This window comes from Syngnathus leptorhynchus, chromosome 8 (assembly GCF_054491065.1).
Source record: "Syngnathus leptorhynchus isolate UIUO chromosome 8, UIUO_Slep, whole genome shotgun sequence".
Classification (NCBI taxonomy): domain Eukaryota; kingdom Metazoa; phylum Chordata; class Actinopteri; order Syngnathiformes; family Syngnathidae; genus Syngnathus; species Syngnathus leptorhynchus.
The window spans coordinates 7,801,697-7,828,779 of NC_141202.1; the positions used below are offsets into that span (position 1 = coordinate 7,801,697).

Sequence of the window (27,083 nt, forward strand, 5' to 3'; positions counted from 1 at the left end):
TGTGCTGGGCGTTTCATGGTTTTTCTTTAGATTTTCGTGACTTTTAAAAATGTTTTTTTTTAGTAAAAGAAGCGGGCAAAGGTTGTTTCGAATGTGTCAAGAAAACAGTACGTTTGGATACTGTTGTCACTTGTTATCACAGTTAAGGTAGAGTGTATGTTTATTTTTACACTTGTTTGGCAAATGTGAAAATAGCAAAAACAACTGGGATGGATTGTGTTTGACCTGAGATGTTCTTCTATATTTGTATTTTAATGATTTGAGGTTCTGGTGTTGCTCCATCACAGCTCAGAGTTCACCCAGCAGCTCTTTGAAAGCATTACGCTGCACAGTGGCTTCTTAATCAGTTTTCTTTGACTGCCACTTGGCAAGTGTGGCTGTTGAGGGGGAATTCATAAGCATCATGATTCATACAACTTGCAATTATTTAGTAGGTTAATTTCCCTCCCTGCCTACAATGAATTGCCAGACATTTTGCAACGTATGAACTGTGGATTTATGACCCCAGTCAACTAATCAAATAACTGTTAAGCTTTATCCACCGATTATCTGAATTAAATGGTTTGAATTACAATGCTTACCAAGCCTCAGAATGAGGGGGCAAAATGATGTGGTGGAATATATGGTCAGCAAAATATAAAACACTGTCAGTCACAGTTTTTCCTCATTAATTTTCGATGACTTCAACATGGATGAAACCCAGCCACAAAGAAAATAACATTTTGACGACGACAACAACAAGCTACTCCAACTGTGTCACACTTGGCTGAAGAGAGGAACTTAATTTTGGTATTTTAAGTCAAGTGTGTTTTCCCCTTAAACAGGCTGACACATGATAAAGAAAAGTGCAGCTTTCCGGCTCTGTGATTTAGAATTGATCAAATTGGCAGTTTCGCCACAATCTTGCTCAGCATGACTCATCTCATCTCTCAAAACTCAAACGTATACCACCCTCAGGAAAGCCATACATGATCGCAACCAGACAATGAGGCGCTCTGTTTACACTGCAGTATACAACACAAAATCAGTGTTTGCAGTATTTCAACACAAGTCATATATTGCCCTCGCAATTTACATGTCAGGGAAGTGATATTGTTCTATACACAGTGGGTGTCGGATGTGTAAATATAAACACTGGCAGACGTGCTCTCCATGATGGCTGGCCCGTTTGACATGTCCGGCTCATCCAGAAAAGAATCCATGTGTAACAACCATGTACTTCATTTGACCTTAGTCATGTATGTGTATTTTATGTAATTCACATTTAGAGGTGACCTTAAATGTTTTACAGTTAGGAAACCAAACAACAAGATGTTGAGTACCGCACATCGACAATGTGCTGCAATCTCGTACTGGGTTTTGAGTCACCACATACTGTGCTGTATTACTCTTTGTTGAAACGTAAAACATGGAGCGATTGCCAAGAAAGAAGAAGTTGGCCATAAAGGATACAATTTTATATATGTTTGCCTTCCAAACAATATAGAACCTTTGTTAGTGCACCCGCTGTCGGTACCGCCATTACGGGGGCTCATTTGACGACTACCAAAATAAAAGAACTGACTGTGTTGCTTTCAGTGATTACAGTCAAATTTTAATTAAAAAAACAACAACAACTACCTGTTCAATGTGTGGTTTTAACGGGTATTGTGCAAAAAAGGTGTTTGTATCCTACTGAAGCTCCAGTTTCCTACATATGGAAAATAGGCACATATGCTATGGGACTCTCAGTGTCAGCACATCTCATACGTGTGGATGTCACATACACCAAAATAACAAGGATGCCTGCACGTTGTGCTGAATATGGTTGTGCATAATGGCACTCAATCACAACGAGGGAACTAAGAAAAATCTGTCAAAAATAAGATTTTGATTCCATCTCTTTTAAAAATATTCTGTATTACTAGTATCAATCTTTTTGGTCATTCGGTTTAACGGTAAGTGGAAGACAAGGCTCCGTAAACTCGCCTGGTGGATAGTTATGTTTTATAAAACATGTCAGGCTGAGTTTGGATCTTATGAATTGGAGGTGTACATGACTTTTCAGACGCCAGTTTGAAACTATGCTTGTTTCCTGCCAAGCTCTTCTATAATGATATAATAACACCATTTTATTCTGAGTCAATTTATCAATTAATCTTTCAACACATGGATGGAAGAGATTACTCCTAACTGGCTGTGGTAGGGAAGAAGGGAGGGGTCAGGGAGGTTTCTCATACGGAGTCATTTTAAGCTACTATATTAGACAAAGCACATATAGCACGAACTTAAAGTTAAGTTCGATATACAGTATATCATATAGTGTCTTTTATGGGTCCAAAGGATGCATACACAAGTAATTTATAGTGGAATCTGGGTTCCCAAACAGCGGTGGTCCATCCCAATCCACAGAATTCATACAGGAAGTGTGAACAGGCCAATTAGGCCATATCACACCAGCTAAATTGGATCTCAGACTAAATGCTGATTTGGCCACTCCAAAACCTTTATTCTTATTATTTTTTTTAGCCTTTCAGAGGAGGACTTGCTGACATGTTTCGCGTCATCGTCCTGCTGCACGGCACAAGCGCTCGATCTCAATGGGACAGGCTGAAGACCAAACGCTTCCATGCATGATTTTTTTTTTGGAAGACATTGGAATTCTTTGTTCCAATAATGGCAACAAATCGTCCGGTCCATTGGTAGCAAAGCAGCCCCAGACCATCAGACTGCCACCACCATGTTTGTTTATTTGCATGCTATTATTATACTAAATGCTGTGTTATTTTTACAACAGATCTAATGGGATACAGACCTTCCAAAAGGTTTTGTCCTGTCAGAGCATTTCTCAAAACGTTTTGGGGATAGCAAATCTAAGTCTGCTGTGAAAAGCAAAGTATGATTGTTCACTGTGTGGTAGGACTATTGACTCATACTTTGGCTGGGAGCGGGTTTCATAGAGTTGTAACATTAGAAATTGGGCCCACTTAATAACTGAAACAACGAGCATTTTTTCCCCCTCTTGATATTGATTAGGAGGTCATGTATTGCAATTCTGGTTAACATTCCAGACAGACACGCTAAGACTGTTTATGAAGATGGCCATTTTTATCTGTCAAAGAGCGAGCCATTGGCAAAGCACTTTGAAGTAAATTACACACTGTTTACAACAATTATTGAATCCTGACAAATGTTTAAAGCTGCAAGATTATATATCAAGGCCGTATCCTTCTTTGGATAGAAGCAAAAAAATCTTTCCACAAACAAAAATCATGGAGATAATGGCCATATTTGATGAGTATTGTATACATGGAGTATTGTATCTGCTTTGTGGACAAGCTGAAAAAACACATAATTTGATAGCTTCAACAGTAGGTTCTTTGTGGTCACGTCTGCCTCAATTCTAAATGACAGTTTGTTTGTCTTCAAACTTATATACTGCAAGGAGGATGAAACTCAGGCTCAATCCCATTCCGTCCTAAACCTAAAACCTTGCCGTAACTATTCTTTGGAGAGACAAAGACAAAGGGGTAAAAAAAACAAAGCAACATCATTACTTGGGGTTACATGCTGGTTGTGTGGGAAGCAGACTATTTCCCTTCAATAACGTTTAAACTAGCTCTAAAGCGAACGTTTACCAACAACCCAGAACACGTAATTGTACAAAATTTGAAAACATCTAATACAATCATGAGTGTCATTAGAATGGAAAAAAACCTCCATCTGATTCACGTCACATATGTGCACAAAATAAAATCAGATTTGCCACGTTAAAGTAGCCTACATCTCCGCAAAGTTCAGGAGACTTTCATTTTTCTTCTGTACCCCTTTGAGGAAAGCACAATTGCTTCATTATTGCAATTAGAAATGCTGATAAAATGAATAGTATTGTAAAAAAAAAAACTCTTATGAAAGAGAAACGTTTAAGTAGCAGTGCAAATTGTGTTCAAGAAGATGACTGATACAGCAGTTCCTTCACCCCCACAAAAAAGCAGAAAGCCCCTGAACAGTAAAAGTTCCAACTAGTTTAAATGGTCCATTACAAAAATAAACGACAACAATATAGAACATGTGTAAGTGAAAATAAATTGGCCCCTAATGGCATTTAAATCCACCCAACCCACATAGTTGCATGTACTAGTGGGAACTTTAAATGAACACAATAATTCAAGAAAACATATAAGTCGTGATAAAACTGACATTCCTGTGCCTCAGTCCGTATTTAGAAAAAAAATATTCATTACACTGCATGCATATACCATGCCAAGGTGAATGGCTCAGTAATCCAATGTAAAGTAATCCTAGCTCCAAAGCCTTATCTTAAATGGCACTAAACAAGAGTGGCTATTGCGAAAGGCTGTAGTTGGAGCAATGACAGGATTGGCTAGGAAAGGAGGATGTAATGTAAGTGCTTCTGTTGAACACAAAATGTGTGCAGAGCACATTCCAGGTGCAAAGCATTAGAGGAGATGGCACATCAAACAGGGCCTTTTTTGTCTCTTTCCTGCAGCCATGGTGGCAGGAAATGCTCTACAGCATCCTGTGATCTGACCAGAAAGTGACAGCAGAGAGGCGTCCAAATAAAACGGGAGGTTAAGAACATGTAGAAAATGTTCAAGAGCATCCTGCAGAGAAGTGGGGATTGGGGGTGGTCACAGAAGATACATAATAATGACTGCAGAGCATTGCCTAATACAAAACAGTCATCTGAAGGTGAACTCGCCTTGTTTTAGTTGGATGGAGAATAAAAGAAATTAATTGAGGAAGAAGAAGAAGAAGGGAAAAAATAAAGACGTATGAATTTTAAAATAACACTTGGGCAGGTTTTACGTTAAAAAGTGTTCCCAGATGTTAAGACAGTGTCTGTGTGTCCATGTGCACAATCCTGGACAGTGCAAGTATGGTGACCAGTTGTATATTACAAAAAGCATTTAAAAGAAGAAAGATATGATTGGAACATTTGCATTCATCGGACGCAATAATGGGTGTTCTTTCTCACATCCTTACTAATGGATCTGTCATGCAAATTAGTCCTTAAAAAACAACTATTGTACATATTGCACAGCTCACTAGCACACACATGCAAGCAAGCACAGATACAGTAAATATACGGTTTATCTCTACGCATACTGTATGTCAATGCCTGTTTCAAAGTGATATTCTGGTCCAGGTACAATACTACTAAAATTACTACTATTAATAATATTATTTGGGACTACTTTTCTATAAATTTTAAAGAAAGGCAGGGGTCCTCTGTTTATGAAGTGCATCTCTGTAGTTGACTGTAACTGGTCTTTCTTTGAAACTTCAAGACAGGCATCCGAAATGTATAATGACACTTTACATCACGGATGATCTCATTACCAGTCACACAAATGGAGAGACCTAAGCAGAAAAATAAATAAATGCCAGGCACCGTGCCTTGACAATCGTTCAATGATGATATGAAAGTAGGACATCGAAAAGCGCGATACTTTAAACCTTGCATTCACCATTACTGAGAAAGGATGGAAATTGAGCCAACAATCTGATATTTTATTACAACATATATACCGTATGTACCAAAGCATTTTGCTTGAGTTAATAATTTTTCCCCTGATTACATGTGTGAAACTGGAGCTGGGCAGTAATAAATTGAGGGGGTTTGGGCGCTGACTGGCGGGCTGCTGTGTGTGTGCACGCCGGCCGGGTATGCTATGGAGAGAAGAAAGAGGACCACCACAGTAGAGCTGTCCATGTGGTGGCTTCACATTTCCCTCTGTGGTTAATTCAAATCTACAATGGACACACACACCAAGCACGCACACAGATACACACACACGACAAGTACACGTTTGCACACAGACACTGGATATCAAAAATCGACACCCCCCTGTTCTACCAGGATTTTACAATATAAAAAAAATGACACCAAGATAAATCAGTTCAAAACTTTTTCCACCATTAATGTGATCTATAACCTTTATAAGTCAACTGGAACAAAATAAATCATTTCCAGTGGGGAAGTAAAAATAAACCTATGAGATAATGTGGTAATAAGTGGGAATGTGGCTGTGTTCAGAATTAACCAGTCATGTTAAATCCAAGTTAAATGGGGGGGTCAGCACACACCTGCCACCATTTAAAGTGCCTTTGATTAAGATCCCCAAAGTGCAGATGTTCTAGAATGCTTTTTGTGACATTTTTGAAGTCACATCTCACAGCAGAAATCATGGTCCGGCAGAGCATTTCCAGAGTGTCTGCAGTGTCTCATTGTTCAAAGGTATCATTGAGGAGAAGGGTGCAAAATAATTTCCAAGATATTAAATATCAGACGAAGACATGGAAGACAGTCATTACTGAGTGAAGAAAATATAGCACAACAGCAACAAGTTCAAGAACTGGACATCCAACCAAAATTGTTGAAAACTGGTCGGAGAGGCTGCCAACATGCTGCTACAACATTGAAGGAGCCGCAGGAATTTCTGGCAATTACAGTTGTACATGTGACAACAATCTCTCGTAATCTGCCCAATTGCTTCTCACTGCAGCCCACAGAATGGGGTTGGATTAGATGTGGGTTGAGGTAAATGTCTAACTCCAGAGGTGGGAGGAACGTCCATTTTGATGTCCATTTGGAGTGAACGGAGTGTCAAACAGCTGACGGAAGCATGTTGTCCAGTGTGTTGAAACGAGGGAGTCGACATTGGCTCTAGATGTCTGGATCACTGAGTTCTGAATTTGGGGTCAAAAGATGATTGGGATGGGTACAGTACCACATGTGCCCAGCAGACAGTGCAATCCCTGGGGTGGTTGAGGTTAACATTCGGCTTTGGGTTATTTGATAGAAGGCACTTAGGGGTCATAACCATGCCGAGTTGAGTGTCTGTGGTCGAGGTTAGGTTTCATGCTTAGGGATCTGGCTAGATGAGACCTATTTGGACCTACCTCCAATGTCTGTGTTCCACTTTTGTGTTCTATGAGTTCTGTTAGTTGTAGTATTCTGCAATCTGGCTATTATAAATCTGTTTTTTTTAATGTTCTGGACGACAGATGGAAAAACGTTTTCATTAATATTTCATGTCAAACCGATTATTTTATGTCTTTGACATTGATTATATTATGTGCTCAATGTCCACAAACTGAATAAGAAACATATTTTGCAGCTCTGCTTTACGCTTTCACTGTATGTCCGTAAGAACAACTATGAGTCCCTTCTGGCTAAAAATCGTTATCAAATGTAACCAAACGAACCTGTGTGCAATTCGATAATTTCTCCAGCCAGCCGTCCAGTGTCTACTGGAGAAATAAACTGAGCCATGGCTCGTGTAAATGTCCAAGACCCCCCTCAAGGACTTGGAGCAACAAAAAAAAAGTTCTGAGCACAGCTTCTGGTTCTTTAGAGTTTGGTTGGACCTCCTGGGGTTGTAATATGCCTCTCATTACACAAGCATTAGACAATTACCACTGGATTCTCATTGGTTTCCCAGAGCTATGCTTGTGGCTTCACACATGGGCATTTAAAAGCATCTGCAAATTCCTTTTTTTTTTTTTTTTAGGTTCAGGTCGACCCCCCCTCGCTTCAGCCAGCCAATTGTCTTTTCTTTGATGCGATGTTCTACCGTGTAGCAGGTAACTACTGACCGCACGCACACTCTCAAGCTTAAACAAGAATGTTTCCATGTGAACACCTCTGAACTGTATATTCAAAGCCCTTGCTTTGTATATTGATGAATTGCTCGCTTTCTGATACTTCAAGGTAAACCTTCCCAAAAAGAAATTAGTGGCGACGTACTGCCGACCACCTGGTGCGTGATACGCTGTGTGGTTGACCACTCAAAGGCTCTCTGACAGCTTCAAACCAACCACAGGATGCCAGAATATCAACATGTCATGCGCAGCGAGAAAAAGAACAAAAACATCATAATATGCGAGGCTGGGGTTTGACAACACACACGGACATACAAGCACAAAGATAATACGCACACACAATTTCCGCTGAGCGCGCACACATCAAATACTGACAAGAAAATGTGTGTATTGCATTTTGCAGTCGGGCTTCCTAGTTTGTGATAGGGTATATTCTTAGAGCCTCATATCCTGCTTCAGGATGAAGGCGATGCACTCGCACACACACATGAGGCCACTGAGGTCACAGTCCAGTGGCCAAGCATTCAACCCCTGAATCAGGCCCTTTTATGAAAGGAGCACAGCTGAGTGGTCAACCCAATGACATCTGTCATCATGCACCCCAACCTAACTGACAGCAGCATGCCAAAACACAAGAGCAGTTTCCGGTAAGCTCGCAGATGAGGTCTGTCACCTTGCGTGATTCCTTTTTTAGGGCCAAGCGGTAAAACAGTGATTCGGACTTGGAAATTTATTTGGAAATAAAAGCCCATTCTGTGAATGGCACATTGATTGTAGAGAAGTTGACAATGATAGGCAGCACTATTGAGCGCCCCAGCAAGCTGGTAAAGAGTCAATCCATAATTTTAGAGAAAATAAAAATATTAAAATATGGTAAAACACACATATTTTGTTTTGCTTTTATTTTTTTTCAACAAGTATTTCGTCCCACCCCTTAAAAGCAAACTGCTCCACCAGTCTCAGGTTTAATAGGTGGCTTCTCCCGGGGCCATGTAACAGCACTTTCGACAGACCAAACTTTGGTCTTAACGATAGTTAAGCATTAAATTTTGACGGCAAGTTTTCCGCCCAGGAACCGGCAAACAAAAACTAACAAACAGTAACAGAAACAGTAATAAATGTGTGTTTGCGGTGTGTGACAAAAACAACTACCAGGAAGTGTGGGTGAGCATCAAGCTTGCAAGTTGTGATAATTGACACTACTTAGTGGGGATAAAAAAAAAAAGACCAGTCTTAATCACAGTACTACATGTGCCATAAAATAACATGATGCAAAGGAGGTTGCAAAACAAACATCTAACTTCAGCTGGTACCACATTGACCACACCAAGTCACCAATGGGTAAGTAAACCAACAAAATGTCAAATGCCAACATTGAGCCAGCAAGTTAAAATTGAACTAAAACAAATTAAGACCTTTGCTATCATTATTGTGAGAGCACACTGCAGATTGAACAGAACGGAGCTCATTGTGATGTGGTTAGACAAACGCAAACATGGGGCTTGTTTGTCCTTTGTTACAATTCAACCTCGACAAAGGGCTGCTCTACTGACTGTTATTCTAGTTTTAAATGTTTTAAAACATTTTCTGTCAAATGATTATGTAAAGAAAACTTGGGCGACCTCCCAGTGTGATTAGAGAAAAGATCAGCGTGTCATCAGAATGACAATAATCTATCTTCTTTGGTCAGTCGAGAATTCCATAAAAACTCAGTCTTGCAAAGGTAATTAAGAGACCACAGGCTAGGGGAAAAACCTTCATCCAAGCTCCAAGACCAACAGCTTCCACCAAAAAGAATGAAAACAAATGTACTAGTTTAATGTGGTTTATTTGTTTGAAATCCCAGCATTCCCCTTTTCTTCACAGAATCCATCACAACCGTTCAACTAATATTGCTACACAATGCAAAGTGGAATCGTAGCAAGGGATGTATTTCTTCCTAACATCCGCAAATGTCTGAAATCCAACAGGGGAATACAAGTGTTACGTTGCAACCATCTCAATGAGCTTAAGAGCCTGAGAATAACATCAGAGAGGCCACAGATATTTAAGGAATGAACCACAAGCTGTACACAGAAGTCAGCAGACACCACAACACAAGACCCCATATACAGCTCCCTGTTTGCATACAGACTGTTGACACTGAACACAATGAGGAGCTGCAGAACAACTTTAGAATGATGGTTAAGTGGAATTAGGAAAAACAGCAAAAGATGATTAAGCCAAAGAATGATACATAAGTCTGAGTTTGTTTGAATTGTCAATTTTCATAGATCTCAGCACTTTCAGCAAATCTCTTTTAGGGCCTCAAGTTAAAAAGCAAGAGGGATGACTAGTGGTCAGTCTAGACAGTGTGGCGTACGCCCTTAAAAAGAATGATAGCCTCATTCTCAGTGGCTGACTTTATTAAATAAAGTAGTAGTGTAGTTCACAGATCAAAGTTCAAAACCACTAACATTTTTTGGGTTTCCTCTGTTCTTCTATCTTTGAATCTATCCATCAACAAAGTTCCCTGGAGGCATTCGCAAAAAATGCCATTGTTTCATTTATTGAGATCAGCTTAAATACTATGGAACATGTTTGTCGTGTCATCCGCGAAATCTATAAATCAAACCCAGTGTGTATGTGCGTGTGCGCCTGTGTGTATGTATGTATGTATGTATGTGTGTGTGTGTGTGTGTGTGTGTGTGTGTGTGTGTGTGTGTGTGTGTGTGTGCGTGCGTGCGTGCGTGCGTGCGTGCGTGCGTGCGTGCGTGCGTGCGTGCGTGCGTGCGTGCGTGCGTGTGTGTGTGTGTGTGTGTGTGTATGTATGTATGTATGTATGTATGTATGTATGTATGTATGTATGCATGCATGAAAAAAATGTATGTATGCATGCATGCATGCATGTATGTATGTATGTATGTATGTATGTATGTATGTATGTATGTATGTATGTATGTATGTATGTATGTATGTATGTATGTATGTATGTATGTATGTATGTATGTATGTATGTATGTATGTATATATATATATATATATATATATATATATATATATATATATATATATATATATATATATATATATATATATATATATATATATATTGTATATAATATAATGTCCAGTTGTCACTGTGTGTGGCCAATTTCCACTGCAGCAGTGTAGCAGAGTTGACACACTTTTTGCTGGTGTAAACAAATGGGGAAATTTGGCCGCAGACTAAAGTGATGAAGCAAGTTTGCACTGAAGCATCTAATGAACCATTTTCTGGGAATTCTGGATTTTATGAGGAAAAGAAAGATGACGAGTGTGCACATGTGCACTTCAAGATAAAAAGATACAGTAGAATTGTCTAATTATCTGAGTGACAACCACAACTGTTATTGATTTTTAGTTTTCACAATCGGTTACAGAGTACCATAAATTGTCGGAAATCAATATGGAATTGGAAAATTTAACAAGAAAAAGATGCACAACTTACACGGAAAAGTAAATAACAAAAGAGAAGACTGAAATAATTTTAGATACAGTACAGCATTGGGTTTTGCGCTCACCTACTGCTGACAAAGCAGCAGCAGCAGCTTTCGCCTTTGTTGCCATGGAAACACAGACATCTGCACCAATCAAAACAAAATAACAAAACATATTTTGAAGCACTGTGGGATGCTCCCTTGGTCTCTCTCAGACAGACCATGAGGTAACGGGTATATGATGGAATCTAGAGATGTGTCATTTAGGAGTTGTCGGGAAATGTGCAGGACGGTGAAGACACAAATATATCCACAAATCCAGGATTCAACATAAATGACATACTTGTAAGAAAACCTTGGGTTTTCCTTGGAGAACCAACATTTTCTATGGCATACTATAAAATAAAGTTAATTGCTTGCATGAAAGTTTCAATTGTTCAAATGTTGCTTAAAAACATTGTCAATGCAAGTAAAAAGTGTTTTATAGTGGTGAAGGTTTCTCCCTGTAATAGATTAATTTCATTTTACAATTCTTTTTTCTCAAGTCAAAAAAAAATGTCACCTGTCCAGCTTGCATCTCGGACCAAATGTTCGGAATCGATCAATAAGAAAAGAAAACACAAATGTGGTTTAACCCGCTCGCAGTGACTTTTTGTGATGCTACACTGTACGATGATGCAGTCATCCTCGGGGTATCTGTAATCCCTTGTCAAACAAACTTGTGACCCAACAAGAAGCTTTCAATTGGGTGTTCCGCAACGGGCACAAAACATTAGGAAAAAAATGCACATAAGTGGGGAGTAAAAGATCTGTGTGATTTCAGAAAGGGTCCAAACCACAAGAAAGGCAGGGTTGAACGCATGCTGGACGTTCATCGGACCAGCACTCATGCGCACAATTTTTTAAGACAGGAAAATGATTTCAGCTGTGTAAATTGACAGCGGCCTTGTAAGCTCAAGATGGAGAGGGAAGAAAAAGGCTTCGACTTGAGGCTTGTGTAATAATTCCTTCTTAGCAGAGAAGCCGCTGGGGACCTCCTCTTTTATGGAAACTAAATTCAACATCACATGATCAAATGAAACCGTAAACTGCTACCAAATGAACCGCGTCGTGGGCCAGCAGTCTTACAGGCGCAGGTTTATTTAGCCTTCTTTGGAGAGTCTGAAGTGCCGTGAAAATGTTCAGGATGAAATGGAAGTTGTAGATAGCTTTGGAGGACCCTCATCTAGATATGCTGTCAGAATGTTTATAGCAGCTCTCTCCTTAGCCTTCGCCGGCCTCTTGTCTCCCAGGGTGGCATTAAAATCAAACCCTGTGTTAGACATTCTAACCAACTTCATGTGCAGAAGACAATAACACCATAGCTGTATCTCGGATTAGTCATTCCCTTATGTCAACGGATGTAATTAGAGGTGCGCTTTATACGTAGCTACAGCAAACGGCTACTGGCACATATTGTGCCGTCTGCAGCCACATATGGTTATAGTTTGTAAACACGCACATGTTTACATGATCGCAGCCCATCGACTGTGACATACTTTATAACGGGGGGGGGTAAATAAAGCATGATTCAGCGCAAATAAAGCAAATGCATTTGTAGCAATGAAACATCAAAGGTCGCATTGAAGTGATGTGCAGACGTTACCAAGGAAGAAAATTCCTGGTTAGGACAAGAAAAATATTCATACAAAGTAATTTGATTTAATTCCTGGGTTCTAGACAGAAAGGGAAGTGGTGACTCCAAATGTGGTTTGTTTGCACACAGGCACACACACATGCTTACCGGACGTGCTATTGGGAAGGGTGGGTGCAAAAATGAATCTTGAATCTTCAGTGTGTAGTGCGCACGTCACTTATAGTATATGCACAACATTATGAATGTTATGTGCACATCACTGACTATCATACATTTGCAGTTAAGTGCATATAGAAGCCTTCAGTCAATATAGTGTGCATGGAAGTCAGGCTGGAGATTTGTATGAGCCCATCATTCTCTTTGCGGAGATGTGGCAACATAGCCACAGGCCAATATACGTAGGGTGAAATTGCAAAGCTGTTCTTTTTTTTTTTTCACCTCACCAAATTACTTCTATGTTTACAAGCTCATCAGTCATCATTTGACAAGATAACAACATGGTCAACACATTTTTGTGGAACCAAAGTATGTATACGCCGAACAAACATTTATGACAAACATAAATTAACCTAGTCAAACTGGGTTGAACAAAAAAAAAAAAAAAAGAAGGAACTTGACAGGAGGCAGTCAAAACAGTAGCTATGGTAACTGATCAATACCATGCATGTTTTTCTCAATATCTGTTTCAGGTTGGCGGGCATGCCCCTGAGCATAGGCCATCCCTGCCTGCTGCTTGCATTTTCCCTTTTTAAGACATTCCCGCTGGCTGAAGCAAGTGTTGTCATCCATCCTTTTTTCCTGCACATTACGTCGTGTGTCAGCACACATCTTACTTGCAGCTGCACAAGGCATTAGGCATCACTTTTATCCCCCCCATTACATATGTTTGCCAGCAACATATCTGCCCATTCAAACAAATGCTTTCTCACAGACACAATGTGGGGCTGTGGTTTCCAGGCAGCTGTGACACAATCCAGAGACTCAACGCTGCCTATAGCAGGGAAATATGTTTTGTGCCGAGATATTCCCTTTAGAAGTTGAGAGTTTCCCGGCCTAGCAGCTTTCAACCAGATGAGTCGTTTGTTTGAGCTGGCTGAAGCTGTAGACCCTAAAGATGTCATTCATTGTGCTTTGTCACTGCTGATGCAGCTTAACTGTGATGCGGAGCAGCCACTAGCTGTATAGTGAAATAATTAAACGAGGGGAAACACTTACAAGACAAATTAGTTGTTGTGAGGAATCCTAAAAATCTTGCCTAAAAACAGGTTGTGTTCTCTATCACACCACGTCAATTAATAGGCCACATCAAATTTGTTGGACTCTGTAGTATGGCATCAGTGTATATTGCAACAATAAATCAATAATCAGCTCAAGGAAGACTTCTGAAATACAAACCCCAAGAGCAATTAAGTTGGAACGTTGTGTAAAATGTAAACAAAAACACAATACAATGATTTGCAAATCAAGTTGTACATCTGCGAAGGCACCATCCATGCTGAAAGGTACACATGTGTTGGAGCAACACATGTTGCCATTCAAGCAACATCGTGATGCAACAAATTGGTAAACATGCCGCTGTCCCATTTTCTCTTTGGAACGTGTTACATACATTAAATTTACAATGGATGAATATTTGGAAGGAAAAACAAAACAAATACCTTGGCTTTTATTCAATTCAATGCAGATGGAAAATGATTTGCAAATCAAATATTTTTTTAATTTATGTTTAACACAGCGTGCCAACTTGATTTGTAGCTTAGGCTCCTTTTTGGGGAAGAAACGGCTCATCTTACTGGTAGAGGTCTTTGCGTAGAACTGTCCGGGTAAGTGGGTTATCAGCCTGAGGAGCCATGCTAAGGGAACCCAACTTTAATACCAAGGTGTCTTCTTTATTTGCATGGAGATCTGTTGAAACACACAATCAACAGCTGCATAAATCTGAAGAAGAATTCAAAATAAGAATCTCTTCAAGTGACTATTTTGTACCTGGTGTAGTAGATTTGTCAGGTGCTCTAGGGCAGAAAACCCTGATCAGATTGGTGTTGATGTAGATGAGAGGCAAAGACCGAGAAGTCAATGTGTGGGTCCTCATTGGTTGCCCCACTGACTTTCCACGATCTTTGTAGCGTCTTGGTACTGTCGTCTAATAATTGGGATGATTCAAAAGATTGTCAACATGCTTTTAAAGCAACAATACAATTGATAACTTGGACATCTAACAATTTCCCACCTGAAATATTCCAACTACAGTAGTTAACAAAGGACAGGACAGCACAACATCAAACGGCTGAGCTGTCAGAAGGATTTCTCTCAGGTACTGAGGTGAGCCATCTGCTAGTGGATCAGCAGCTAGCCGTTGACCGGCTGTGGCAGCACTGCGTGCTGGCCGCTCAGGTCGTGTGGTGAGTTTATGACGAACATTTTTGGTGACAGCCTGTGTGTAGGTAATGGACAAGAATCCATGTTGCTGGTGAGAGCCTTCCAAGACCTTAGCTGCCGTCTGTCCAGTGGTGAGAGAGGGGGGAGAAAATAATTACCGCAACAGGACCGGAATCATGTCTAACTAAATACAGTACGACTAATGATAACTAAATATACTAACTGAAGAGTCAACGGACATCAATGTGCATTAATGGTGACACTTTTAGGATGTTTTTTCTAAATCTGAAATGGACTTTACAGTTTATACCAGGGCAATATTATTCTGAAATAAACAAATGCCTATTAGGATAGAAACCTTGGCTATGATGATATTTGATCTTCATGACTGCTAATGCTAAAATGATTAGATGTCCCTCCATAATCGCTACCCCGATTGGTGATATAATTATTCATAATTCTATCGTATTAATTTTTACCCAGAACAATGATGTTATTCCCCAAATATAAACATGTGTATCTTAGTATGCATTTCCCTACTGCTATTTCTCGATAAACTCGTATGCATGTCTCTGATTTTATTACATTTTCAAGACTTTCTAAATAACGCGCTTTCCAGGTTAAAACGATTCCCAAATTCTGGACCCCAAAGTCCACGTAAAATCGAGGTTGAGCCGTATACAGTAATGTAAAATACACTCCTACTGAAGACAACTTTGCTTAAAACCCAGAAGTGTCCTCAAAAACACACAGTGACAGTTAACTTCATATCTCTGAAATTAATCTTAAATCTGTGTTGTAAATTAGACAGATTAAAAAATAAATAAATTAAAACAGCATGAAACATAGTTCATGTGAAATTACATAGCTTTGGGAGAGGTTCGGTGAAAATTGAAGCAAACCAACTTACATTCCTCAGAGTGTCATATCTTAAGAGTTATAGCCCTTTAGAATCATATGTGACTGATTTGAATTAAGTGTGAGTGCTTGGAATATATTTTATAGCTGGCACGTTTCAAAGTCAATTTCTAAAACGACTGTTTGCCAAAACATCTCTGAGGAACGCACAAAACCTAAGCCACTACAGATGAAGCATAGCAGAGAAAAGCTACAAAGCAGAGGAGCCATTTTCTTACAGGAGGGAAAAAGCCAGAGAATTGGCTGAAAGAATCTTGCTTGCTGACCGGTCGAACCAACACAGTGCGCCTGTTCAGCTTGTCAGTGCAACAGAGGACCACGTCTCCACAGCTTTGCCGAACACACTCCTCCGTACTGGAGGTGAAGAAAGACACAATAGGTGCACAAGGGAGACAGAGAGAGCAGGAGAGGGAGGAAATGTAAGTGTGCATGATCAGGAAGAAACACAGCAAACATTACTGAGATGATGACTCAAGTTCATTGAAGTTCATTGAATGATGGGTTGGAACCTGTTAAGAGTTAATCAGTAAAACCAAGGGAAAATCTTAAACCAGCAGAAATACTGTGCGATGGTCAGATACTATAACAGAATATGAATATGTCATCACAATGTGATTTCAATTGTTAAATTGTGTTTTTTGTCGTAAAGTACACTCAATCCAAGAAAAGCATGATTGGATGACGATGTCAATTACAAAAGTACTTCTGGATTTAACATATGTTAACAGTATAAGACCATCTGCAGTATTAGCTTGAATCAACAAGAGAATGGAGGCCCATGTCACCAGATTCCATCCACTTGATTATGAAGACAATCAGAACCACTGGAGAGACAGGGAATGCTATTGTCTCAATGTCACGTCAGACTGTATCATTCTTTTTTTTTTTTCTTTTTAAGGGTGTATCTCAATGCAATATCTCTGGGCACTCTGAGTCACATGTCTTTTCCTGTCTGTCCAGCATGAGCCGATGATAAGAACTCTAATTAGGAGCAACAGAATGGCAGAGACAAATTTTAAGGAGGCCTAGTGCTGGCTGCTCTGGGACAGGCAGAGGCCTCACCACAGCTGTCTCCTTGCACTGTAGAAGGAGTCCTTCATAAAGCCCAGAGTGCCAGCCTTGACCTGGCCTGAAGACACACACATTGCCAAGTTTTAATGGGGCATCTGGAATTGATTACACGACTGTGACACAGTTTGATGATATCTCTTTAATGGGAGAACTTCTAAACTATCTTCGAGATAAACAAATCATAGGGTGAGGTGTGCATGTATGTATGTGGATATATTTGCAACCGGGACAGCATTTTAAAAGAGACAGTCTTCAAAGTCATTAATGGAGACAAGATCAACAAATGATATGAAATCCAGATATTCCTTCTGGCGTATAATTACTGTTGTGGCACACATTAACAGAGAGGACCTGTAAAGAAATAAAATGCACAATGAAGCCATTAACATTAAAATAAACATAGCATTCATCTCATTTGTTTCCATTTGGTTTAGCGATTAGGATGTTCAAACCAGGTGGCCTGGTTTTGACTCCCAGTATGTGAACACATCTGCTAAGATGCACCAGTCCCTTCGAGGACTCTTTCTTTGGACTGTTTTTATTGTCTGTGCAACTAATTAGTAAATGTATGCCTCATAGAAGTGTAAATATATTTTGACTAATGCTTGACTCTATGCCCTAAAGAACCTTTCTTGGCGTATCCTAAAACTACACAAACATGTTGCTATTCATCTGAGGGGCCTCTCTCTCTCTCTCTCTGTTCTCCCCATTCCCCCCCTCAACTCCTCTGCTCTTGTCAATGTTCAATTAAAACTAGGCTTTTGGGATATATGTACCACTAACACTAGACTGACCCAACTATTTTACATTTTTTCCAACAGAGAGACATCAAGAGCCCGATGAGACATTTTTTGTGTCAGGTTTAATTTAAACCAACCCAGTGCACACAAATAAACTGGGCTGGGTGCAGAAATACCAAACAATTATCTGTTCCGAATGATGAATATGGACCTCCATCCCAGTGGGCTCTCTTGTATATGTAGATGATAGAGATTACCGTGGGCAAGGAGCCCATAGAGCCTCCACTATGTCCTGAACAAACATTGATGTTACCTGGCTGACATTGTGGAGCGCTGCTTCCTGCCAAAACTCTGATCAGTTTAAAGGGTGTTTATTAACGTGCATTCAACAGAAATGACTGGAAAATGTGAAAATTGAACCATTATGTATCTTCTTGCAAAAACATGGATGTCTACTAAAAGATTAAGCTTGGCCCAGTCTTTGTGGCAATTGAGCGGTGCACACCTGTAGAGAGAGGTAAGATTACATAATCACCCATGACACCTTAACACTGGAAAACAATTTCTCACCAATGACATTGTCCTGGCTTAGTGTGGTGGAGCAAACTTAATGGAACACATTTTGCCCATGGAATCAAACTCAAATGACCACAGGAAAAAAAGAAAAAAGAAAAAAACAGGGAGGTCTGCACAAGTCTGATGTTTATGTTTAAAGCCAAGTCAGTTGTTTGAATCCCCCTCTGGCCAGTAAGTAACACATAAGACAATTACAAACCAAATTGGAACCAGCTAAAGTGATTGCAAAATCTGGCAAACGAGAATCCTTTTCTGTTATCATTTTGGTGGTTCATGGACTCATTGCAAACGACAGGCTTCAATGTGGACTCAAGACAAGGAGGTTCCATCCCCACTTCACTGTCTGGCTCGATGAGAGAAGGAGGCACTTAAAGCCAAAAACGTATTTACACAGGCATGTAAGCACAGTGAACTGGAAACGCACACACAAACACATTATAATCTATGGTCTCCAAGAAGCTGGGTTTTTCTTCCGATACTAAGGAAGAGGGAATTGCCTCCTGCTAAGTGGACCTCAGGCACGTACATAGTAGGCACACTTGAATTACCGAGTCTAACAATATAAATGCGATGAGGACGAGCCGGGAAAACACGATGAGAAAGAGACTGGAAACATGCAAATGTGGAAAGAAAAACAGCAATTACAAGTATACTGTAATTTCGCCCCAATTTCACTTTGTTTGGCTTCGTGAGCTTTGATAATTTCTCTGGAGAAAGTAAATCATAGAATTCCAAATGCAACTTGACTTGGAGAAGGATTACTATATATTAGGATGTCATGGAACAGCGCCAAGCGGTTTTCCTCCAGTGTGTTAATGTTTCTATGAATCAATTCAGACACCACAGGCGCAAATAAAATGACTGATGGCCTAACTGAACTCATCTGCTCTGTGAGTCAGACTTGGGCCAGCCCAAAGCAGAGTCAAATCGTCCATCCAATTTTTTTGGTCTCAAGCTGTCTGGAAAGACGATGACGCTGGGGTGATAATCCCAAAAGTCCCCCTCACGAAGGTGGAACGGGAACAGAAAAGTGTTATTGGCAGTGGCGCTAAAGTGTGTGCGTACGTGTTGCAGGGGTGTTATTTTTATTACTGGGGTTTTAAGTGGTGATGGTCATGGTTTCCCCATGAATATACATGTGCAGAGAGAGAGATGCTGTGTGTGTATGCACGTGCGTGTTTGTGTGCTAGCAATACTCCACCTGCATCTGTAGTGGTCAATGTTGAAACTGCCAACTTTACATTTGATCTTAGTGTATACGTCCTGGATATCGACTGAGGCACTCAAGTCTTCCAGTTCGCTGACCACGCAGACTTCTGTTGGTAAACAATAACAAAAAAAAAATATATATATATATTTTTATATTTGATTTTAGTGTATACATCCTGAATATTGACTGAGGCAATCAAGTTTTCCAGTTCACTGACCACGCAGACTTCTGTTGGGAAACAACAACAATTTATTTCATTTTTTTCCCTCCATATTTTCATATGACATTGGGAAGTGCTGACATAGATGCATTACAAATGCTTGGCTGCACATGAATCCTTAAAATGGAACACTGCTAATGATGGGAGGGGCTCCCATAGTTTTTGTTTCAATGGTCATACTTTCACGCTGGCAGAGAGAACCACATTGGAAAACGAGAATGAGTAAGAAGGCAAAATGACTTAAGTACAACCTAAGCTTGCCAAAATGAGGAATGTACAGTACATGTCACCCAACACTGATTGTTCGTAAAAAACTTGCATTTATACAGACATACTGTACATATACTACGTGCATTCCTCACCCTGCCTTGTGTGAAAACTAAACTGACCTACCACAGGCAAAATGAGTTTCACGTTCAACAAACTGATTAGGACTATTGAAGCAAGCCTGTGAGCTGAGCGGATCTTTGTCATTGTTTCCACTGAGAAAGTCCCACAGTCAAAGAGTGGCTTGGGAAAATGGACTTTGAGAATGTTATTACTGTTGCCTTGTGGGGGTTATGAGAAACCGAAGTTCCAAGCGGGTTCTTGCGTTAGAACACAAGATTTGTCAGCATTGGTGTGGATAATGTGTGGAACGAACGTGCCCAGGTTGGTATAAGCGGTCGCCAGCAGGTCATAGACTCCAAAGGTGTTCCATGAATGAATGTTTTTGCTCAGTGCATGCTGCATTTCACTCGTTAAAGTCTTTCCATATGCCTATCTTGACTCAAAATGCTTCTATTTGCTCTTACTTGCCCCTGAACAGCTTTGTACAGTTGGTACAGTATAGAAAGTTTGACACGTATTTGCCCTTTTTGTGAAAGCCTTTAAAATACCAAAACGTCGTTCATTTCTAACATATTGACACATTTTCAACACGGTTTTGTTTCTTTATTCCAAATGTTTCTGGTAACATACTGGGGAAAAAATTAAAATTTTCTTGTCAAGTAGCCTACCTACCTCAAGAGGTAAATGGGAGCAATTTAATGTTTACGATACAATTTATATCTATTTGTTCCCACTATATTCCTCACTGATGACCAGTAAAATATGAAGTTGAATATCGTTTCAAAGTTTGAAAGATTTAAAAAAAATACACACCTGTCTTGACTGCTGGATCAGGAGCAAACAGTTTAACAATAACCTTGGGTAACATCCATTGCATCCAAAGGCTGACTTTTCCACTAGTCCCTCCAATGCTGCTAGTTTTCTGTTCCAGGGTCACTGTGTCAGCAAAAGGACCATCATCACCTCCTGGTACTGAATCACCCTAGGGAGAAAAGAAAAATTAAGTTAAGAGGGTACGCTTCTGTTTATTTAGTTTATTACTGGAAGTGAGTAAGCAAGTAACAAGACCCAAATGATGATTTGTATTGCATAAAAGAAAATGACATTCTAAATTTCCAGCATACATTTTTTTTAACAACATATATCTGGATTTTTCTTTTCCACCATAGAGCATCTCAGCACAGATGTTGCAGATGATCACGGAGACGGGTATATGTTGTGTTTCTTGTGAGTAAATCTGTGTTCCAAACACATATTTGCATGACTGGAAAGTGAGAGACCTGCAAATAAACAATGTGGTAATTTGAAGCACTATAAATGTGGGATTTTCTTTTTTTTTTTCCACAGCTTATTCCATCGCTGCCTTGTAATGACAGATTATGTCATGGTTATTGAGCCTGGCTGTGGCTGGTGGGGGAGGTTATCAACCATCTCAATTAGAAACACCACAGCTGCTGGGATGATTACAGCGTCTTTAAGAGGATCCAGATGAGGAAACTATGTCCCCATTCCAAAGTTTGGGAAGGATAAGAGCAGAACACTAATTTGCAAATTGAATTTAATCGCACAGTTTGGAGTGGCTGACAACAAGGGCTCAGTGACAATCGTGTTAAAAATATAGCTGGATCGTGCTGATTTAAAAACATATTCAACATTGAAGTGTATGGAGACCACAATACACTGATGAGAAACATGTGCACCGTCAAATATATTTTAAGTGAGAAAAAAAGGTTTAGGCACGTTCTCAGAGTATAATGTTTTGGAACTGATTAAAGACATCTAGGGAAGTATGATCAGATGTACCTCTGAATGAGAAAAATTGAACAATGACAACCATTCATTATTAGTACTATTATTAATGTTATTATTACTATAAATAATACATAACATTACACAATTATTTCAACATTATTAGCAGCATCAACACGGTGAACTTAAATGTTTCTAAAGAATTATATTCTAAGAAAATATGTACTAATTATCATATAAGTGAAATTCCAATCCACTGTCAAAACAGTTATTATATGTTTCCATGGAGAGAAACACGGTTGTTGTGTGTCACTGTGCTATGTAATAACAACGACTGGCAGCGAGTAACATGAGCCCAGCCGTAATGGTGCTCGGTCCGTCTCATAAGATATAATGTCAACTGCCATTTGGGGACTAATTATTGCTGAACTGGAGTCAAAACATATCCCTCGGTGAGTGTGTGTGTGTGTGTGTGTGTGTGTGTGTGTGTGTGTGTGTGTGTGTGTGTGTGTGTGTGTGTGCGTGTGTGTGTGCGGTTACGACTGTTTAGTTTACAGTTTTAGCCAGTCAGTGGGATTACACTCTGTGATGTCAAGAGTCCAAGTAGGAGCTGGCCGCTGGCACTGTGGGACTGACCACAGTGTAGTGAAGAGTTGTTAGGCTGTAACACTGGACACCCCCCCACAAAAAAAAAAAAGGAGCCAGAGTTTTTAGAAATCTTTCACATGGTTCAAATGGCTTAAAATTGGGCATTCAAAAGTACGATTCTTTATGTCCCTTGGTCACAATTCAGTTCAAAGTTGATGTAGTAACGGAATAATTGCAAACTGAAATTATTTGACGGGTAAATAGGAATTAGTCAAAATGAAATATGCTTGTGCTAAAATCTCCTAAAATATCAACATTCTCCAAAAAAGGTTTCTTGTAATAATTATTTCTATTAGTATTTAATAATATGTGACACCTAAATATTTTGCGGATGGGCAATGCACACAGTGCTACATAAAAGGTTTGTGATGCCATTTCGAATGAGTTAACAAGCCTGTCAGTGCATGTCGCTAGCCTTGGTTCCACAAGCCAGAGGTCGAGCATCGCTGTATTTGTTTACAGAGTGGTGTGTGGCGAAAGCGTGAGGCGGTGATAGTTCATGTCACTTACCTCAAATGTTCAGGGTGGACAATAAAATTTTGAATACATGTACACACCTACTTTTGATGAAACTGAACCAAGCGGTGAAGTATAGTGTAGCGGTTTTCATTTAATGGCCTCACAATAGCAAAAGGAATTTATGCTATATGAATGCTGCAACACATTTGGTGTGACAGAACATCAACCTCTACCTCCTCAACACACACCCACATAAATCAAAGGGAGGACATTGACAGTACGAGGGCCTCCCTCTCCCCGACCATTAGCAGACATCAAGTCAGTGGTGAGCAAGTCGTCTACACCCTGGCAAGGCAGCAGCAGCAGGCCCATGCAAAGTGTGTCCAAAAATGCTGAAGGCGTGCGCTGCTGAGCTGGGGGGAGCTCTTCCAGCATGTTTTCAACATGAGTCTGGATCTGGGGAAGATTCCAACCCGTGGAAGACATGTCTCATCCCAGTCCCCAAGAACCTTAACCCAACTCAAACAGGACTTCAGACCTGTGACCCCGAATTTAGAGCTTAAATGAAAACCACCGACAGACCTCTGCTCCCCTACCTGAGATGACAAGTTCAACACATCCTGGATCCCTTTGCAGCTTGCCTATCAGGCAAAAGTAGGATTTCAAGATCTCATCTGTACTTGAGACGAGGCCCTTCATGCTACTCTACCGAGCTATGTTGCTCATTGCATTCAGCTCCTCGGCTGCCAACACGTTTTGCCTTTTGCTTGCCTTCGACCACCTTCACATACAACGAAAAGAACGTCTTCTGTTTAGCAGAAGCTTGAAGGCTTTGTGTAACACTGACTGTTTTCCGAAGTGGTCATACTTTAAGATTTCAGTTTTTGTTGAATGAATTCAGCCCCTATGGGAAATAACATTTTAATAGTATCAACATTAGCAAATACACACAACAAGGCAATTACCCAGCCTTGTCAGTTTCAACTTATTTTGTGACCATTGTGGGGTTTCCATCTTTACTAGATAGGTAGACTAGATAAATACAATGATTAAAATAAAAACATAACATAAAACAAAACTAAAATTATAAAAAAGCACATTCGCCCAAAAAGGAAAGAATAAAACCTAATTCAGTTCACGTTTAATCTGTTTGAAATTATTCCTGCTCCACTCATCAAGGTGATAACTTAAAGAAAACACGAGGTGAGGCGGGTTCCTTCACATTCCTAAACTGCCAAGTTGGGGCCCCAAATACACACACACATCCTCTTTTTCCCCACACCTTCAAAAGTAGTATACAGTTTAATTTCGGGGCCTCTGAGCTATACATGGGTTGAGAATCCAAGTTTATTTTTTCTGCAAAGTTTGTCTTTGCTCATCAGAAAGACCCAAACACTGGCAGACAACAGCAGGCTGTGATGTTTCAGGGAATGAAGCAGGCAAAAACGTAGAGTTGGGTGTCATAGCGCAAGTTAAACTTATTTAAATGTGCCTTTCAAAGCACACAAGGATATCACACAAAGATTTGAATTAAGTTAAACATATTGAGAAAAAAAACTTGATAGCCCAACATAAATGTGTGTGTAGGGGGGATGACTAGAAGAGGGCCAGTAAGAAATTCTGAACAGGAGTCTTTTGAGTTAGACTTTGAAGGGTCTGTATTGCTCAACTCAGGTGGTATTGCATTCCAGAGAAGGGTAGCAAAATGACCCCCAGAGTTGAGGAGGGCAGGTGACATATTGAAATAGAGATGGGGACATAAACCGGAGTGAGCGAGATCGTATGGTTAAAATCTTAATAACATTGGAGGAGGCAAAGGGGTGAAGTTTTGGATTGTCTTGAAAGTAAGCAGAACGTTTTTGAAATGTAGTTGACATTTAACTGGCAGTCAGTGGAGGTGCCTTAAGACTGGGGTGAAGGGGGGTTCTTGTTATGACTCAGCTGAATTATGAACCCGATTTTTATGGAGGGATTTGTGAGTGAGACCAAAGTGATGAAAACGAATACTTGTCGACATGACAGTCGACATTTTTACTGCTGATCTGAAGTATGTGGACCTTGTGATACTATCTACACCAAAGTGTATGAGCTTGGAACGATAGTGGGCTGACGCCCACTCTCTTAACCTGGGCAGAGAGAAAATAAGTTTGAGAAAACCTCTGAATCACAATTTTTGTTCAGTGAGACTGTGAGATAAGAGGGTTTGCTGGAGAGGTAAAACTGGGTGTCGACCACAAAGCAATGAAAGTAAATGTTGTATTTGTAAAACATATTGCAGATGGGAATGAAGATAAATGGCGAAAAGGAGGGGTCACCTCGGTGAGCAGGGGGTGGCCGGGTGTTGAATGGTTTAGGTGGAATGAACTGAATGCGGCCAGTAGAGCAGGATTCAAACCAGTTTGATGTCATTGAAGATTAGACTATTGAAGAGGATGTGTAGCATTTGGTGTAAAAGGCCGCACAAACATCAAGGATAAGAAGGATGCTGAAAGTCAGCTGCTAGGGGAAGGCCATTACTAATTTTATTTCTGATTAGTTATTGTGGAGGGGAAAACAAAAACACCCAAAAAGATCTGACTGGAACTACTCACATAGGTTGTTATCGGTGAGGTAGAAAAACGAAAGATAGGATGGAAAAAAGTGCATAATACAAGATACAATAGGAGGATAGAACAAAGTCATCAATGGGAAAGATTTCTTTTAAAGCTTATTCCGTGCATCATTGTCACTAACCTAATGACCTTGGAATGTAACTTGCTGCATCTCCACACACAGGCAAGCTAAATTAGCAACTTTGTCAACTTTATGGCTTCATGGCATGCTACTATGTTGTGATAGGTGGGTGGAGGGCAGCACTTTTCTGTTGGCAGAATAAGATGTGAGGTGGGTGTGGCGGGCCAGGGGTTTTGCACCATGAGTGACTTTGTGAAATGAAAAGATTACTTTTCTGTGGTCAGGAATTATTCAATGTCTGGGAAAATGGAAAATAAATGGAAAATATGACTGTTACGTTTATTACAGAATACTAAGAAAAGTGATTTCTTTTACGGTAAGCCCATAATTAATCAATCCAAGAAACAACATTTACCATGAAGCCATATAGAAGTTCATTTTCATTTATAAGACAAAATCAAATTTGTCATTTATTGAAAGACTTGTTAGTGGGGATGGGTAACAGTTGGCATGTGTAATGGTCTGGCTATAGTTAAAAATGAGGGAGTAGGAGGAGGTCATGGGCTGTGCTTCTTGGGGAGAGTGTGCTGCCACCACTGCTGAGACTTATCAAAACAGCTCCTACATTCTTGCTTAATCATCAACCTTCCACAGGACTAAACACTTCTACCAATGTTTGTACTTAAGTAAACAGTTACAAGTGGGTTGTCAGGGGACTCTAAGGCTGTGTTATAGACACACGCACAAAACCCTTCCCTGACTAACGAAAATGTTGCTTTGCCACTGGTTCCACAAATGATGCAAGAATAAACAAATGTTGATGGCTGTAAAATGAACACAGAAACAAATGCATATAGGCACATGGTATGAAAATACCATGAATACTCACTCACTTGATTGCCTCTCAAATGTCCTAACGTTTTTCTATGATCCCGGTGGGCCACATATTTCTGACAGGTCCAATGTGGTCAAAGAGTAGTCATTAAAGTATTGGCTGGTTGCCACAGCTTAACAACACAAACACTCATCGAGACCATCATTTTAATGGAGCTGGCTTTTCACCCGTTCGCAAAAAAATCACACGATGCTCTAGCGATGAAATAGTTTACTGGTTTACCGAAAAACAGTGAAGCAATTTCAAGCAGTTAGCATTGCTATTGCTTTTTACACGTCAAATCCTTTGAGTCATTACCAACCAAACCTGAAGAAGGCAAGCTCTATTGTCGTAGTAAATTTAAGTAAGTTTCTTGGGACCATACATGCAATAACCTGCATGACCTTTCGAGCATGTACAATGTCTGCAAAAGCATTCACACATAACCTGATTTAGATGCTGCGGAAAGACATGAGCGATTCATACCAGACATCTCCAGCATAATGACCAACTGAAAATGTTTTTTCAAAGAAG

The 27,083-nt window shown here is 40.0% G+C and overlaps 1 protein-coding gene across 3 annotated transcripts in view; it reads right to left on the bottom strand.

Annotated features, from left to right (window-relative positions):
• The window catches only part of vps13b (vacuolar protein sorting 13 homolog B), a 211,374-nt gene that overhangs the window by 88,991 nt on the left and 95,300 nt on the right, over positions 1–27,083 (bottom strand). For 2 of the 3 annotated variants that reach the window (XM_085917565.1, XM_085917567.1), the window contains 6 exons: positions 20,960–21,128; positions 19,588–19,702; positions 16,218–16,353; positions 14,933–15,202; positions 14,689–14,845; positions 14,496–14,607 (listed from right to left, as the gene is read on the bottom strand). In XM_085917565.1, the coding sequence (XP_085773691.1) occupies positions 14,496–14,607; positions 14,689–14,845; positions 14,933–15,202; positions 16,218–16,353; positions 19,588–19,702; positions 20,960–21,128 (959 nt within the window). Of the gene's footprint in view, positions 1–14,495; positions 14,608–14,688; positions 14,846–14,932; positions 15,203–16,217; positions 16,354–17,061; positions 17,129–19,587; positions 19,703–20,959; positions 21,129–27,083 lie in introns of all 3 variants that reach the window. The other variant, XM_085917566.1, reaches the window with a different exon arrangement.